The 16074-nt window shown below is 39.2% G+C and overlaps 1 protein-coding gene across 1 annotated transcript in view; it reads right to left on the bottom strand.

Annotated features, from left to right (window-relative positions):
* The window catches only part of TM9SF2 (transmembrane 9 superfamily member 2), a 179704-nt gene that overhangs the window by 73351 nt on the left and 90279 nt on the right, over window positions 1–16074 (bottom strand). Inside the window, exon 7 of the mRNA XM_053707814.1 lies at window positions 288–399. Coding sequence (XP_053563789.1) covers window positions 288–399 — 112 coding nt within the window. The remainder of the gene's footprint in view (window positions 1–287; window positions 400–16074) is intronic.

A 16074-nucleotide genomic window follows, 5' to 3' on the forward strand; every position in this document is an offset into this window, starting at 1 on the left:
GGGAAAGTTATAAATAGGTCACTATAGTGTGCGGCCAATGGCTGTGTGGAATATAAAAATGCACTTCAATTTAGAACAGGAAATGGGGACAAAATAAGTATAGCTTTTTTTTTACATATATATGATTTATCATTTTATATTACCATCTCAAAGTGTTTAATGTTCAGATCAGTACAGATGTGTAAATATATATATTTTTTTTCAATTACAAATTTGTTAAAAATCTGAAAAATTGTGGATGTCATTTGCTAAAGATTATGTTTAATTTTAATGAAAAAATAGCTTACCTGAAAAGAAATGGAGTATGTATAAGGAATACTGACTTCTCCTGCAAAGTTGTTTTTAATTTCCATGGGAGGTCCAGAGCAATCTGGCTTGTCAGTGTGTGTGTGCTTAAAGCTATGGAACAAAAAAATAGTAAACAAAAAAGTTGTCAAATTGTGTGTGGTGACTTATTAGCTCATTTAAAATTTAATTAGTAGGTTAAAACATATGGTGCTAAGAAATAGGTCTACTGCAGTAAGGTAACAACATTGACTGCAGCAAAGCTGAGTTGTATTGAAGGAGCGGTTGCAGAAGATTTGAGATTAGTGTAGGAAAAGGCTGCTAGAAAAAAGAATGACGAAAGGATCCGTCCACTTACCGGCAGTTCTTACATGAGGTTAGAGTGGTGTGTTCTGTGACTGTATGCAGTGTTATTCACAGGACCTTTTTATGGGTGCACCACAAAGCAGATTTTACTGACTACCCAAACAAAGTTTTAAGCTAAAATTAACATTACATTTTTTTAACCTTTATTGCACAAATCATCATTAAATAAATGTATATTAAATTATGCAATTACTTTGTGCTTTTGATAGCAGAAAATGTTATAATGTTAAAAAAGTGATTACACTACCCGAACCCAGCTAATTTATAATGCCACCAGGCTGGCAAAAGTTTCTGTGGGGAACACTGTGTGTGTAGGATGTGTGCGGAGTGCTTCGTTGTCTTGGTGATAAGGATACTGTGTGTGACAGTGCTAACTGTAAATGTATGAATAAGTATGGCAAGAGACTGTAATGTATAACTAATATTGTATGTGTGAAACAGTGGTAAGCTAAAGACTGTATAAAGTTAGGATGATGGGTTTGCCACCCCTTTAAAGTATGTGGATGCAGTATAATGTGCTGTGCAACTGTCACAGACTGCTGCATATATGATATATTCATTATGATGGTTGTGGATAATTATTATGTTACTAACATAGCACACTAATATATTTAAGCTATTTTACACAAAAGCATTTACATTTCAATTAATTAATTTGTGTCATCTTATCAATTAACATTCAGTGAAATGATTTCCAACAAATAGGTTCCAACGGCACAAATAATTTTAAGGACTAATATATCCCCCATATATAATGAATACTAATTATGTATTTATCATGTTGTCAGATGTTATGCATCAAATCATATTTACTAAACTAGTGGTCCTGAGTCCACTAAAAAGGATACACATGTTCAGCACTCTTAGTCCTAAGATGTATTTTACTTTAATAAAGTGTTAGCTTACTTGTTAAAGCATAACATTTATTCAACTTCATTATTTAAAAATGTGAAAAGTACATTAAAAACAGCCTCTCAAGCAACACGATATTACAACACACAATATTATATAGCCTCTTGTATATTTTAATAAGTCTCCAAAAAAGGAAATCAATAGTTAAGGTTGATGGTTGTATGTTAGCTCTATCAGCACAGGGACTTCCTTCTATACTTAAAATAAAAACTAGCAACATTGTAACTTTTGTTTTTGTATTGCAAATGTTATTAAATAATGCTGTACATAACCCTCGATAAATCCAACACAGGTAGCCCTCAGTTTATGCTGGAGTTAGGTTCCAGAAGGAATGGTTGTAAATCGAAACCGTTGTAAATTGAAACCCAGTTTATAATGTAAGTCAATGGGAAGTGAGGGAGTTAGGTTCCAGGCCCCTCTCAAAATTGACATAAGTAACACCTAATACATTATTTTTAAAGCTTTGAAATTAAGACTTTAAATGCTAAACAGCATTACAAATAGTATCAAATAATCACACAACACAGAATATATAATTAAACCAAGTTAAATGAACAAAAACATTTGCTAAACTGCATTATAAACCTTATGAAATCTCACAACACAGAAAATATAATCAAACTAAGTTTAATAAACAAAAACGTTTTTTTACTTGCATTTTTCTGCAATAAGTTCTCTGCATTGTTAGCATGTTAGATAATATTGGGTATGCTCCTATTCTATGCATTTCAATCTGCAGTGATCAATAAGCAGTTAGGCACCCTCACATCAAGCAGCTGGACAGGAAGATAATAGGGAAGTGGCTGCTAAATCTGGTTGCTCGATAGCCAATATCTGTTCTGTGTACACAGATTAATTTCAGGCTGTTAAACTTACTTAAAGGGAGACTGAACCCAAATTTTTTCTTTCATGATTCAGATAGAGCATGCCATTTTAAGCCACTTTCTAATGTATTCCTATTATAAAAATTTTCTTCGTTCTCTTGCTATCTTTATTTTAAAAAGAAGACATCTAAGCTTTTTTTTTATTTAGAACTCTGGACAGCACTTTTTTATTGGAGGATGAGTTTATCCACCAATCAGCAAGAACAACCCAGGTTGATCACCAAAAATGGGTCGGCATCTAAACTTACTTTCTTGCATTTCAAATAAAGATACCAAGAGAATTAAGAAAATTTGATAACAGGAGTAAATTAGAAAGTTGCTTAAAATGTCATGCTCTATCTGAATCACGAAAGAAATTTGGGTACAGTGTCCCTTTAACTTTGCTGTAACACAAGCGGACAGGTCCACCTACTGGCTATTTTAATTAGTGCACTGCTTTTCAATGCATTTCAATAGCAGTCACATGACTGAAAAAAGGTTGTTATTCTGAAACGGCGCAAATTGAACAGGCGTAAACCGAGGGCCACCTGCGTATATAATTTATTCGTATTGTAGATACAACTATACAGCTATCTAGCTGTTAAGTAATAGTAAAACATCACTTTTGAAGTGGGTGGCAGGGTACAGGGAATTTTAATTTCATATCTACAGGCATACCTCGTTATATTGCGCTTCTCAGATATGTCTCTTTTTACAAATTGAAGGTTTGTGTAACCATGTGTTGAACTAAGTCTATCGGAGAACATAAATATACATAAACACATATACACACTACCAGCTAAAAGATTTTGACTCATTGAAGGCTCAGCTGATGGTTAGCATTTTTTAGCAATAAAGTATTATTTACATTGTTTTGTTTTTTTTTTGTTTTTTTTAAACATAATGCTATTCCACACTTAAAAGACTACAGTATAGTGTAAAACAATGTATGCAAGAACTTACCTGATAAATTAATTTCTTTAATATTGGCAAGAGTCCATGAGCTAGTGACGTATGGGATATACAATCCTACCAGGAGGGGCAAAGTTTCCCAAACCTCAAAATGCCTATAAATTACACCCCTCACCACACCCACAATTCAGTTTAACAAATAGCCAAGTAGTGGGGTGATAAAGAAAGGAGTAAATCAACAAAGGAATTTGGAAATAATTGTGCTTTATACAAAAAAAATCATAACCACCAACCCATTCCATTCAACTTGGGCAGTGAGTTGAAGAGGAGATATTCTGGAGAGCAGGTGATCTGAGTCAAGAAAATCTCAGAGATATCATTGAAGATATCTGCCAAGAACCCCCCAGACTTGGGCATGACCACCAGATATGGAGGAGAGAGCCCTCCTCCCCACAGCCCCTCCAGCAGGTGCCGCTTAGTGTAGGGTATATCTTACGTAGTCGAGCTGGGGTTAGATACCATCTACATAAGAATTTTAAGTGAATTTCCTGGATTGTCGCCGAGACAGATGAGCGCTTGGTTAACTTAAAGGCTGTAATCCAAGTTTCTGATTCAATAGTTTGGTTGAGTTCTCTGCTCCAAGAATGGGTGTATGACAGGAGGAATGTTGGATCTGGGTAAATCATTATTTTGTATAGTTTGGATACAAGGTGTGTGGGGGGTATTTGCGTGATACGCAGTTTTTCAAAGACCGTGGTTTCCCTACCCAAGTCTTTTTTGTTTTTGTGGTGAGAGATGAAATGTAGAAGTTGGTGGTAATGAAGCCATGAGGAGAAAATCTCCCCATGGGCCACCCCCAAAGCGGCTTGCGGTTTCATTACACCATTCTCAAAGGTTTATTGGATGGATCCCCTTCTCAAGCTATAGGGTTTTCTTTCATGTAATTAGCAAGAGTCCATGAGCTAGTGACGTATGGGATATACATTCCTACCAGGAGGGGCAAAGTTTCCCAAACCTCAAAATGCCTATAAATTACACCCCTCACCACACCCACAATTCAGTTTAACAAATAGCCAAGTAGTGGGGTGATAAAGAAAGGAGTAAATCAACAAAGGAATTTGGAAATAATTGTGCTTTATACAAAAAAAATCATAACCACCATAAAAAAGGGTGGGCCTCATGGACTCTTGCAATATGAAAGAAATTAATTTATCAGGTAAGTTCTTACATAAATTATGTTTTCTTTCATGTAATTGGCAAGAGATCATGAGCTAGTGACGTATGGGATAGCAATACCCAAGATGTGGAACTCCACGCAAGAGTCACTAGAGAGGGAGGGATAAAAATAAAAACAGCCATTTTTTGCTGAAAAAAATTAATCCACAACCCAAAATATAAGTTTATTCTCATAAATGAAAAGAAAAAAACTTAAAACATAAGCAGAAGAATCAAACCGAAACAGCTGCCTGAAGAACTTTTCTACCAAAAACTGCTTCCGAAGAAGCAAATACATCAAAACGGTAGAATTTAGTAAATGTATGCAAAGAAGACCAAGTTGCTGCTTTGCAAATCTGATCAACTGAAGCTTCATTCTTAAAAGCCCACAAAGTGGAGACTGATCTAGTAGAATGAGCTGTAATTCTCTGAGGCGAGGCTTGACCCGACTCCAAATAAGCTTGATGAATCAAAAGCTTTAACCACTAAGCCAATGAAACAGCAGAAGCCTTCTGACTTTTCCTAGAACCAGAAAATATAACAAATAGACTAGAAGTCTTCCTGAAATCTTTAGTAGCTTCAACATAATATTTCAAAGCTCTTACCACATCCAAAGAATGTAAGGATCTCTCCAAAGAATTCTTAGGATTAGGACACAAGGAAGGGACAACAATTTCTCTACTAATGTTGTTAGAATTCACAACCTTAGGTAAGAATTTAAATGAAGTCCGCAAAACCGCCTTATCCTGATGAAAAATCAGAAAAGGAGATTCACAAGAGAGAGCGGATAATTCAGAAACTCTTCTAGCAGAAGAGATGGCCAAAAGAAACACTTTCCAAGAAATGTCAAAAGAATGCATAGGCTCAAACAGAGGAGCCTGTAAAGCCTTCAAAACTAAATTAAAGGGACACTCAATCAAAATTAAACTTTCATTATTTAGATAGAGCATGCCATTTTAAACAACCTTCCAATTTACTTCCATTAACAAAATGTGCACAGTCTTGTTATATTTAAACTTTTTGAGTCACCAACTCCTACTGAGCATGTGCAAGAATAAGTGTGTATGCATTTGAGAATGGCTGATGGCTGTCACATGGTACGTGTATGCATTTGCGATTGGCTGATGGCTGTCACATGGTACAGGGGGAGTGGAAAAAGACATAACTTTTAAAATTGTCAGAAAAAAAAAATCTACTACTCATTTGAAGTTCAGACTAAGTGCTATTGCATTGTCTTGTTATCCTGCATTTGTTTATTATGCAAATCTACTCTGTTGACTGGTCCTTTAAGACTCCAAGGAGGAGAGATTGATCTAATGACAGGCTTGATACGAACCAAAGCCTGCACAAAACAATGAATATCAGACAGTTTACCAATCTTTCTGTGAAATAAAACAGAAAGAGCAGAGATTTGTCCTTTCAATGAACTTGCAGACAAACCTTTATCCAAACCATCCTGAAAAAACTGTAAAATTCTAGGAATTCTAAAAGAATGCCAAGAGAATTTATGAGAAGAACACCATGAAATGTAAGTCTTCCAAACTCGATAATTGACATATGCCACAGTTGTGATATTGTCTGTCCGAAAACAAATGAACAGTTCTCTCTTCAACAGAGGCCAAAACTGAAGAGCCCTGAGAATCGCACGGAGTTCCAAAATATTGCCTTTCAAAACCCCTTGTGCTGTCAGCGATCCCCAAACAGCTCCCCAACCTGAAAGACTCGCATCTGTTGTGATCACAGTCCAGGTTGGACGGACGAAAGAGGCCCCTAAAATTATACGATGGTGATCTAACCACCAAGTCAAAGAAAGTCTAACATTGGGATTTAAGGATATTAATTGTGATATTCTTGTATAATCCCTGCACCATTGGTTCAGCATACAAAGCTGGAGAGGTCTCATATGAAAACGAGCAATGGGGATCGCGTACGATGCTGCAGTCATGAGACCTAAAACTTCCATGCACATAGCTACTGAAGGGAATGACTGAGACTAGGGCTGCACAATTAATTGAGAATGTGATTTAAAACCGCGATTAATCGCGGCAATTTTAAAACCGCGAGAGTCGCGTTTTTTTCCTAAATAAAAAAAATCCTCAGAAGTGGCTGTGTAATGCATTGATTTATTTGTGATTTCTTGCAAACCAGCCTCATCTAGTGGTTGCTTTTAACACACATTAGTAAAATGGCTTTTTCACTTTCTGTTCTCATAAGCAGCCGATCAATCTAGAAATCTAAAAGCAGAGCCCATGCAGAAATGAAGAGGAGAGAAAGCCACTTACTTATATTTCCCCCTAGGGACCCCTGCAGTCTGAAACTTAGGGTATGTAATCATTATGGAACCATGCAGAAGACTAAAGAGGAGGGAAAGTCACTTACTTATATTTCCCCCTAGTCTGTGTATTATATATATATATATATATATATATATATATATATATATATATATATATATATTATACTGTGTGTGTGTGTGTGTATGTGGCTTACACTGCTTCATTTGTTAATCATACCACTGTCCACAGTTAGAATGACTGTCCAAGAAAGTTGAAGCAGCTGCAACATTAGCCAAAGAAATTGCAGGCCTAAGAAGATGACCTGAATATAAATAAGCATTCCTTAGATAAGATTCAAGTTTCCTATCTAAAGCATCTTTAAAAGAAGTACTATCTTCCGTAGGAATAGTAGTACGTTTAGCAAGAGTAGAGATAGCCCCATCAACCTTGAGGATCTTTTCCCAAAACTCCAATCTAACTTCTGGCAAAGGATACAATTTTGTAAACCTTGAAGAAGGAATAAAAGAAGTACCAGGACTTATTCCATTCCTTAGAAATCATATCAGAAATAGCATCAGGAACTGGAAAAACCTCTGGAATAACCACAGGAGGTTTATAAACAGAATTTAAACGTTTACTAGTTTTAAATATCAAGAGGACTAGTTTTCTCCATATCCAATGTAATCAACACTTCTTTTAACAAAGAACGAATATACTCCAATTTAAATAAGAGGATTTGTCAGTGTCAATATCTGAGGCAGGATCTTCTACATCAGATAGATTCTCATCAGAGAAGGATAATTCAGTATGTTGCCGGTCATTTGAAATTTCATCAACCTTATGAGAAGTTTTAAAAAGACCTTTTACGTTTATTAGAAGGCGGAAGGAATGGCAGACAAAGCCTTCTGAATAGAATCAGAAATAAATTATTTTAAATTTACAGGTATATCTTGTGCATTAGATGTTGAGGGAACAGCAGCAGGTAATGAACTACTACTGATGGATACATTCTCTGCATATAAAAGTTTATCATGACAACTATTACAAACCACAGCTGGAGGTATAACCTCCACAAGTTTACAACAAATGCACTTAGCTTTGGTAAAACAGTTATCAGGCCGCAGGGTTCGAACAGTGATTTCTGAGACAGGATCAGATTGAGACATCTTGCAAATGTAAGAGAAAAAAAACAAAATATAAAGCAAAATTATCAATTTCCTATGGCAGTTTCAGGAATGGGAAAAAATGCCAACAGCATAGCCCTCTGACATAGAAAAAGGCAGAAGGCAAAAAAGAATGGTCTTAAATAATTAAAATATTTGGCGCCAAGTATGACGCACAACAAGCAGAAAAAATATTTTTTGGTGCCAAAAACGTCCGGAAACGACACACTCGCGACATAGATGATGCAACCTTGTAAAAGGACCCGGCATCAACTAAGACACCGGAAATGACGAATTTGTGTCAACGAACGTAACTTTGCGCCAAAAAATCTTGCGCCAAGAATGACTCAAACTTTAGCATCTTGCTCCCTCGCGAGCCTAACTCTGCCCGCGAATTTGAAAATGACAGTCAATTGAAAAAAGACTACACCCGCCATAAAAAATGCATTTCCCAGATATGAAACTGACAGTCTACAAAAGGAAATATACTGAAACCTGAATCATGGCAAATATAAGTACAATACATATATTTAAAACTTTATATAAATACATAAAGTGCCTAACCATAGCTGAGATTGTCTTAAGTAATAAAAACATATTTACCTGAAGACACCCATCCACATATAGCAGATAGCCAAACCAGTACTAAAACGGTTATCAGTAGAGGTAATGGAATATGAGAGTATATCGTCGATCTGAAAAGGGAGGTAGGAGATGAATCTCTACGACCGATAACAGAGAACCTATGAATTAGATCCCCGTGAGGAAAACCATTGCATTCAATAGGTGATACTCCCTTCACATCCCTCTGACATTCACTGTACTCTGAGAGGAAACGGGCTTCAAATAAGCTGAGAAGCGCATATCAACGTAGAAATCTTAGCACAAACTTACTTCAAAGTTCGTAAAACTGAATTGTGGGTGTGGTGAGGGGTTTATTTATAGGCATTTTCAGGTTTGGGAAACTTTGCCCCTCCTGGTAGGATTGTATATCACATACGTCACTATCTCATGGACTCTTGCCAATTACATGAAAGAAAACAGAATTTATGTTTACCTGATAAATTACTTTCTCCAACGGTGTGTCCGGTCCACGGCGTCATCCTTACTTGTGGGATATTCTCTTCCCCAACAGGAAATGGCAAAGAGCCCAGCAAAGCTGGTCACATGATCCCTCCTAGGCTCCGCCTACCCCAGTCATTCGACCGACGTTAAGGAGGAATATTAGCATAGGAGAAACTATATGGTACCGTGGTGACTGTAGTTAAAGAAAATAAATTATCAGACCTGATTAAAAAAACCAGGGCGGGCCGTGGACCGGACACACCGTTGGAGAAAGTAATTTATCAGGTAAACATAAATTCTGTTTTCTCCAACATAGGTGTGTCCGGTCCACGGCGTCATCCTTACTTGTGGGAACCAATACCAAAGCTTTAGGACACGGATGAAGGGAGGGAGCAAATCAGGTCACCTAAATGGAAGGCACCACGGCTTGCAAAACCTTTCTCCCAAAAATAGCCTCAGAAGAAGCAAAAGTATCAAACTTGTAAAATTTGGTAAAAGTGTGCAGTGAAGACCAAGTCGCTGCCCTACATATCTGATCAACAGAAGCCTCGTTCTTGAAGGCCCATGTGGAAGCCACAGCCCTAGTGGAATGAGCTGTGATTCTTTCGGGAGGCTGCCGTCCGGCAGTCTCGTAAGCCAATCTGATGATGCTTTTAATCCAAAAAGAGAGAGAGGTAGAAGTTGCTTTTTGACCTCTCCTTTTACCGGAATAAACAACAAACAAGGAAGATGTTTGTCTAAAATCCTTTGTAGCATCTAAATAGAATTTTAGAGCGCGAACAACATCCAAATTGTGCAACAAACGTTCCTTCTTTGAAACTGGTTTCGGACACAGAGAAGGTACGATAATCTCCTGGTTAATGTTTTTGTTAGAAACAACTTTTGGAAGAAAACCAGGTTTAGTACGTAAAACCACCTTATCTGCATGGAACACCAGATAAGGAGGAGAACACTGCAGAGCAGATAATTCTGAAACTCTTCTAGCAGAAGAAATTGCAACTAAAAACAAAACTTTCCAAGATAATAACTTAATATCAACGGAATGTAAGGGTTCAAACGGAACCCCCTGAAGAACTGAAAGAACTAAATTGAGACTCCAAGGAGGAGTCAAAGGTTTGTAAACAGGCTTAATTCTAACCAGAGCCTGAACAAAGGCTTGAACATCTGGCACAGCTGCCAGCTTTTTGTGAAGTAACACAGACAAGGCAGAAATCTGTCCCTTCAGGGAACTTGCAGACAATCCTTTTTCCAATCCTTCTTGAAGGAAGGATAGAATCTTAGGAATCTTAACCTTATCCCAAGGGAATCCTTTAGATTCACACCAACAGATATATTTTTTCCAAATTTTGTGGTAAATCTTTCTAGTTACAGGCTTTCTGGCCTGAACCAGAGTATCGATAACAGAATCTGAGAACCCTCGCTTCGATAGGATCAAGCGTTCAATCTCCAAGCAGACAGCTGGAGTGAAACCAGGTTCGGATGTTCGAACGGACCCTGAACAAGAAGGTCTCGTCTCAAAGGTAGCTTCCAAGGTGGAGCCGATGACATATTCACCAGATCTGCATACCAAGTCCTGCGTGGCCACGCAGGAGCTATCAAGATCACCGACGCCCTCACCTGATTGATCCTGGCTACCAGCCTGGGGATGAGAGGAAACGGCGGGAACACATAAGCTAGTTTGAAGGTCCAAGGTGCTACTAGTGCATCCACTAGAGCCGCCTTGGGATCCCTGGATCTGGACCCGTAGCAAGGAACTTTGAAGTTCTGACGAGAGGCCATCAGATCCATGTCTGGAATGCCCCACAGCTGAGTGACTTGGGCAAAGATTTCCGGATGGAGTTCCCACTCCCCCGGATGCAATGTCTGACGACTCAGAAAATCCGCTTCCCAATTTTCCACTCCTGGGATGTGGATAGCAGACAGGTGGCAGGAGTGAGACTCCGCCCATAGAATGATTTTGGTCACTTCTTCCATCGCCAGGGAACTCCTTGTTCCCCCCTGATGGTTGATGTACGCAACAGTTGTCATGTTGTCTGATTGAAACCGTATGAACTTGGCCCTCGCTAGCTGAGGCCAAGCCTTGAGAGCATTGAATATCGCTCTCAGTTCCAGAATATTTATCGGTAGAAGAGATTCTTCCCGAGACCAAAGACCCTGAGCTTTCAGGGATCCCCAGACCGCGCCCCAGCCCATCAGACTGGCGTCGGTCGTGACAATGACCCACTCTGGTCTGCGGAATGTCATCCCTCGTGACAGGTTGTCCAGGGACAGCCACCAACGGAGTGAGTCTCTGGTCTTCTGATTTACTTGTATCTTCGGAGACAAGTCTGTATAGTCCCCATTCCACTGACTGAGCATGCACAGTTGTAATGGTCTTAGATGAATGCGTGCAAAAGGAACTATGTCCATTGCCGCTACCATCAACCCGATCACTTCCATGCACTGAGCTATGGAAGGAAGAGGAACGGAATGAAGTATCCGACAAGAGTCTAGAAGCTTTGTTTTTCTGGCCTCTGTCAGAAATATCCTCATTTCTAAGGAGTCTATTATTGTTCCCAAGAAGGGAACCCTTGTTGACGGAGATAGAGAACTCTTTTCCACGTTCACTTTCCATCCGTGAGATCTGAGAAAGGCCAGGACTATGTCCGTGTGAGCCTTTGCTTGAGTAAGGGACGACGCTTGAATTAGAATGTCGTCCAAGTAAGGTACTACAGCAATGCCCCTTGGTCTTAGCACAGCTAGAAGGGACCCTAGTACCTTTGTGAAAATCCTTGGAGCAGTGGCTAATCCGAAAGGAAGCGCCACGAACTGGTAATGCTTGTCCAGGAATGCGAACCTTAGGAACCAATGATGTTCCTTGTGGATAGGAATATGTAGATACGCATCCTTTAAATCCACCGTGGTCATGAATTGACCTTCCTGGATGGAAGGAAGAATAGTTCGAATGGTTTCCATCTTGAACGATGGAACCTTGAGAAACTTGTTTAAGATCTTGAGATCTAAGATTGGTCTGAACGTTCCCTCTTTTTTGGGAACTATGAACAGATTGGAGTAGAACCCCATCCCTTGTTCTCTTAATGGAACAGGATGAATCACTCCCATTTTTAACAGGTCTTCTACACAATGTAAGAATGCCTGTCTTTTTATGTGGTCTGAAGACAACTGAGACCTGTGGAACCTCCCCCTTGGGGGAAGCCCCTTGAATTCCAGAAGATAACCTTGGGAGACTATTTCTAGTGCCCAAGGATCCAGAACATCTCTTGCCCAAGCCTGAGCGAAGAGAGAGAGTCTGCCCCCCACCAGATCCGGTCCCGGATCGGGGGCCAACATTTCATGCTGTCTTGGTAGCAGTGGCAGGTTTCTTGGCCTGTTTTCCCTTGTTCCAGCCTTGCATTGGTCTCCAAGCTGGCTTGGCTTGAGAAGTATTACCCTCTTGCTTAGAGGACGTAGCACTTTGGGCTGGTCCGTTTCTACGAAAGGGACGAAAATTAGGTTTATTTTTTGTCTTGAAAGGCCGATCCTGAGGAAGGGCGTGGCCCTTACCCCCAGTGATATCAGAGATAATCTCTTTCAAGTCAGGGCCAAACAGCGTTTTCCCCTTGAAAGGAATGTTAAGTAGCTTGTTCTTGGAAGACGCATCAGCCGACCAAGATTTCAACCAAAGCGCTCTGCGCGCCACAATAGCAAACCCAGAATTCTTAGCCGCTAATCTAGCCAATTGCAAAGTGGCGTCTAGGGTAAAAGAATTAGCCAATTTGAGAGCATTGATTCTGTCCATAATCTCCTCATAAGGAGGAGAATCACTATCGACCGCCTTTATCAGCTCATCGAACCAGAAACATGCGGCTGTAGCGACAGGGACAACGCATGAAATTGGTTGTAGAAGGTAACCCTGCTGAACAAACATCTTTTTAAGCAAACCTTCTAATTTTTTATCCATAGGATCTTTGAAAGCACAACTATCCTCTATGGGTATAGTGGTGCGTTTGTTTAAAGTGGAAACCGCTCCCTCGACCTTGGGGACTGTCTGCCATAAGTCCTTTCTGGGGTCGACCATAGGAAACAATTTTTTAAATATGGGGGGAGGGACGAAAGGAATACCGGGCCTTTCCCATTCTTTATTAACAATGTCCGCCACCCGCTTGGGTATAGGAAAAGCTTCTGGGAGCCCCGGCACCTCTAGGAACTTGTCCATTTTACATAGTTTCTCTGGGATGACCAACTTGTCACAATCATCCAGAGTGGATAATACCTCCTTAAGCAGAATGCGGAGATGTTCCAACTTAAATTTAAATGTAATCACATCAGGTTCAGCTTGTTGAGAAATGTTCCCTGAATCAGTAATTTCTCCCTCAGACAAAACCTCCCTGGCCCCATCAGACTGGGTTAGGGGCCCTTCAGAAACATTATTATTAGCGTCGTCATGCTCTTCAGTATCTAAAACAGAGCAGTCGCGCTTACGCTGATAAGTGTTCATTTTGGCTAAAATGTTTTTGACAGAATTGTCCATTACAGCCGTTAATTGTTGCATAGTAAGGAGTATTGGCGCGCTAGATGTACTAGGGGCCTCCTGAGTGGGCAAGACTCGTGTAGACGAAGGAGGGAATGATGCAGTACCATGCTTACTCCCCTCACTTGAGGAATCATCTTGGGCATCATTGTCATTGTCACATAAATCACATTTATTTAAATGAATAGGAATTCTGGCTTCCCCACATTCAGAACACAGTCTATCTGGTAGTTCAGACATGTTAAACAGGCATAAACTTGATAACAAAGTACAAAAAACGTTTTAAAATAAAACCGTTACTGTCACTTTAAATTTTAAACTGAACACACTTTATTACTGCAATTGCGAAAAAACATGAAGGAATTGTTCAAAATTCACCAAATTTTCACCACAGTGTCTTAAAGCCTTAAAAGTATTGCACACCAAATTTGGAAGCTTTAACCCTTAAAATAACGGAACCGGAGCCGTTTTTAACTTTAACCCCTTTACAGTCCCTGGTATCTGCTTTGCTGAGACCCAACCAAGCCCAAAGGGGAATACGATAGCAAATGACGCCTTCAGAAAGTCTTTTCTAAGTATCAGAGCTCCTCTCACATGCGACTGCATGCCATGCCTCTCAAAAACAAGTGCGCAACACCGGCGCGAAAATGAGACTCTGCCTATGCTTTGGGAAAGCCCCTAAAGAATAAGGTGTCTAAAACAGTGCCTGCCGATATTATTATATCAAAATACCCAAATAAAATGATTCCTCAAGGCTAAATATGTGTTAATAATGAATCGATTTAGCCCAGAAAAAGTCTACAGTCTTAATAAGCCCATGTGAAGCCCTTATTTACAATCGTAATAAACATGGCTTACCGGATCCCATAGGGAAAATGACAGCTTCCAGCATTACATCGTCTTGTTAGAATGTGTCATACCTCAAGCAGCAAGAGACTGCACACTGTTCCCCCAACTGAAGTTAATTGCTCTCAACAGTCCTGTGTGGAACAGCCATGGATTTTAGTGACGGTTGCTAAAATCATTTTCCTCATACAAACAGAAATCTTCATCTCTTTTCTGTTTCTGAGTAAATAGTACATACCAGCACTATTTCAAAATAACAAACTCTTGATTGAATAATAAAAACTACAGTTAAACACTAAAAAAACTCTAAGCCATCTCCGTGGAGATGTTGCCTGTACAACGGCAAAGAGAATGACTGGGGTAGGCGGAGCCTAGGAGGGATCATGTGACCAGCTTTGCTGGGCTCTTTGCCATTTCCTGTTGGGGAAGAGAATATCCCACAAGTAAGGATGACGCCGTGGACCGGACACACCTATGTTGGAGAAATATAACTTTTATATGCACTGCAAAGCCAATTAGTGCAGTGTCATGCACAACTCCAGAGAGCACAATGTTATCTGTATAGCCCACATGAATTGGCCGTCTCTTGTTGTGAAAAGCTAATAAAAAAGCATTTGATGAGAGGCTTTCTGTAGTGGCTTAGGAACAGGCAGAAATTTAGAGGTTTAAATGTTATAAAGTATATTTACAATGTTGGTTGTGAAAAGGTGGGGAATGGGTAGTAAAGGTGTTATCTTTTTAAACTATAACAATTTTGGTGTATACTGTCCCTTTAATTACATTTTTATGGATAGTCTATATAAAACTTATCTAAGCTACATTAACTAAAAAGTAATATCTATTTTATTCTATATAATAGAGATGTATTTCCAGTACTTATAGTTGTGTCTTGTTTTGTTCCCATAAAAACATGACATTTAGAATAAAGTCTTGTTCCCCAGCATAACTATAATATAAGGATTTGAGGGATAATACGCAATTGACTTCATAAACCCACTGGGATAAGGTAGGCACCTCCATTTTCTTCCAAAATCTGGGGATTACTCTCTTGGCACAATTAATCACACAGAAACAATTGTTTACGATAAACACAGCTTATTATCGGAAATTGATTAAGAAGTATAAATGGGCGGGGTGGGGGGTGTGAGGGGTATTGTAAGGCCTATGGTTTTAGTTACGATTTGTGAGATATGTTGCCATAGTGGTCTTATATAGGGGCAATTACACTAAAAGGGTTCCGATCTCTCCACAGTGTCTCCAGCACAAATTCAACACAGTTGGGTATATACTGTGTAACTTATTGGGAGCGTAGTACCACCTAGACAATATTTTATAATTTGTCTCAGCTATTGCTGATGAGATTGATGACTTTTTAATAGTATTAAAGATTCCTTTCCACCGAGTTTCAGTAATTTGTAGGTTGAGTTCTTCTCCCCCCCCCCCATTGAAGGACATATGTAGGGGTTTGGGTAGGGAAGTTGACTCTATATAATTTATATATAGATGATATGTGAGCTTTAATTATAGTCGGTGTGTAGCAAAGGTGTTCAAATGGTGTAAGGTTCCTCACTAAATTGTTATGGTATGGAATCATCATAATGGAGTGTAGAGTGTGGAAATAGAGGAATAAAAATGATTTTAACTTATGTCCTAAATGTAGT

This window comes from Bombina bombina, chromosome 3 (assembly GCF_027579735.1).
Source record: "Bombina bombina isolate aBomBom1 chromosome 3, aBomBom1.pri, whole genome shotgun sequence".
Classification (NCBI taxonomy): domain Eukaryota; kingdom Metazoa; phylum Chordata; class Amphibia; order Anura; family Bombinatoridae; genus Bombina; species Bombina bombina.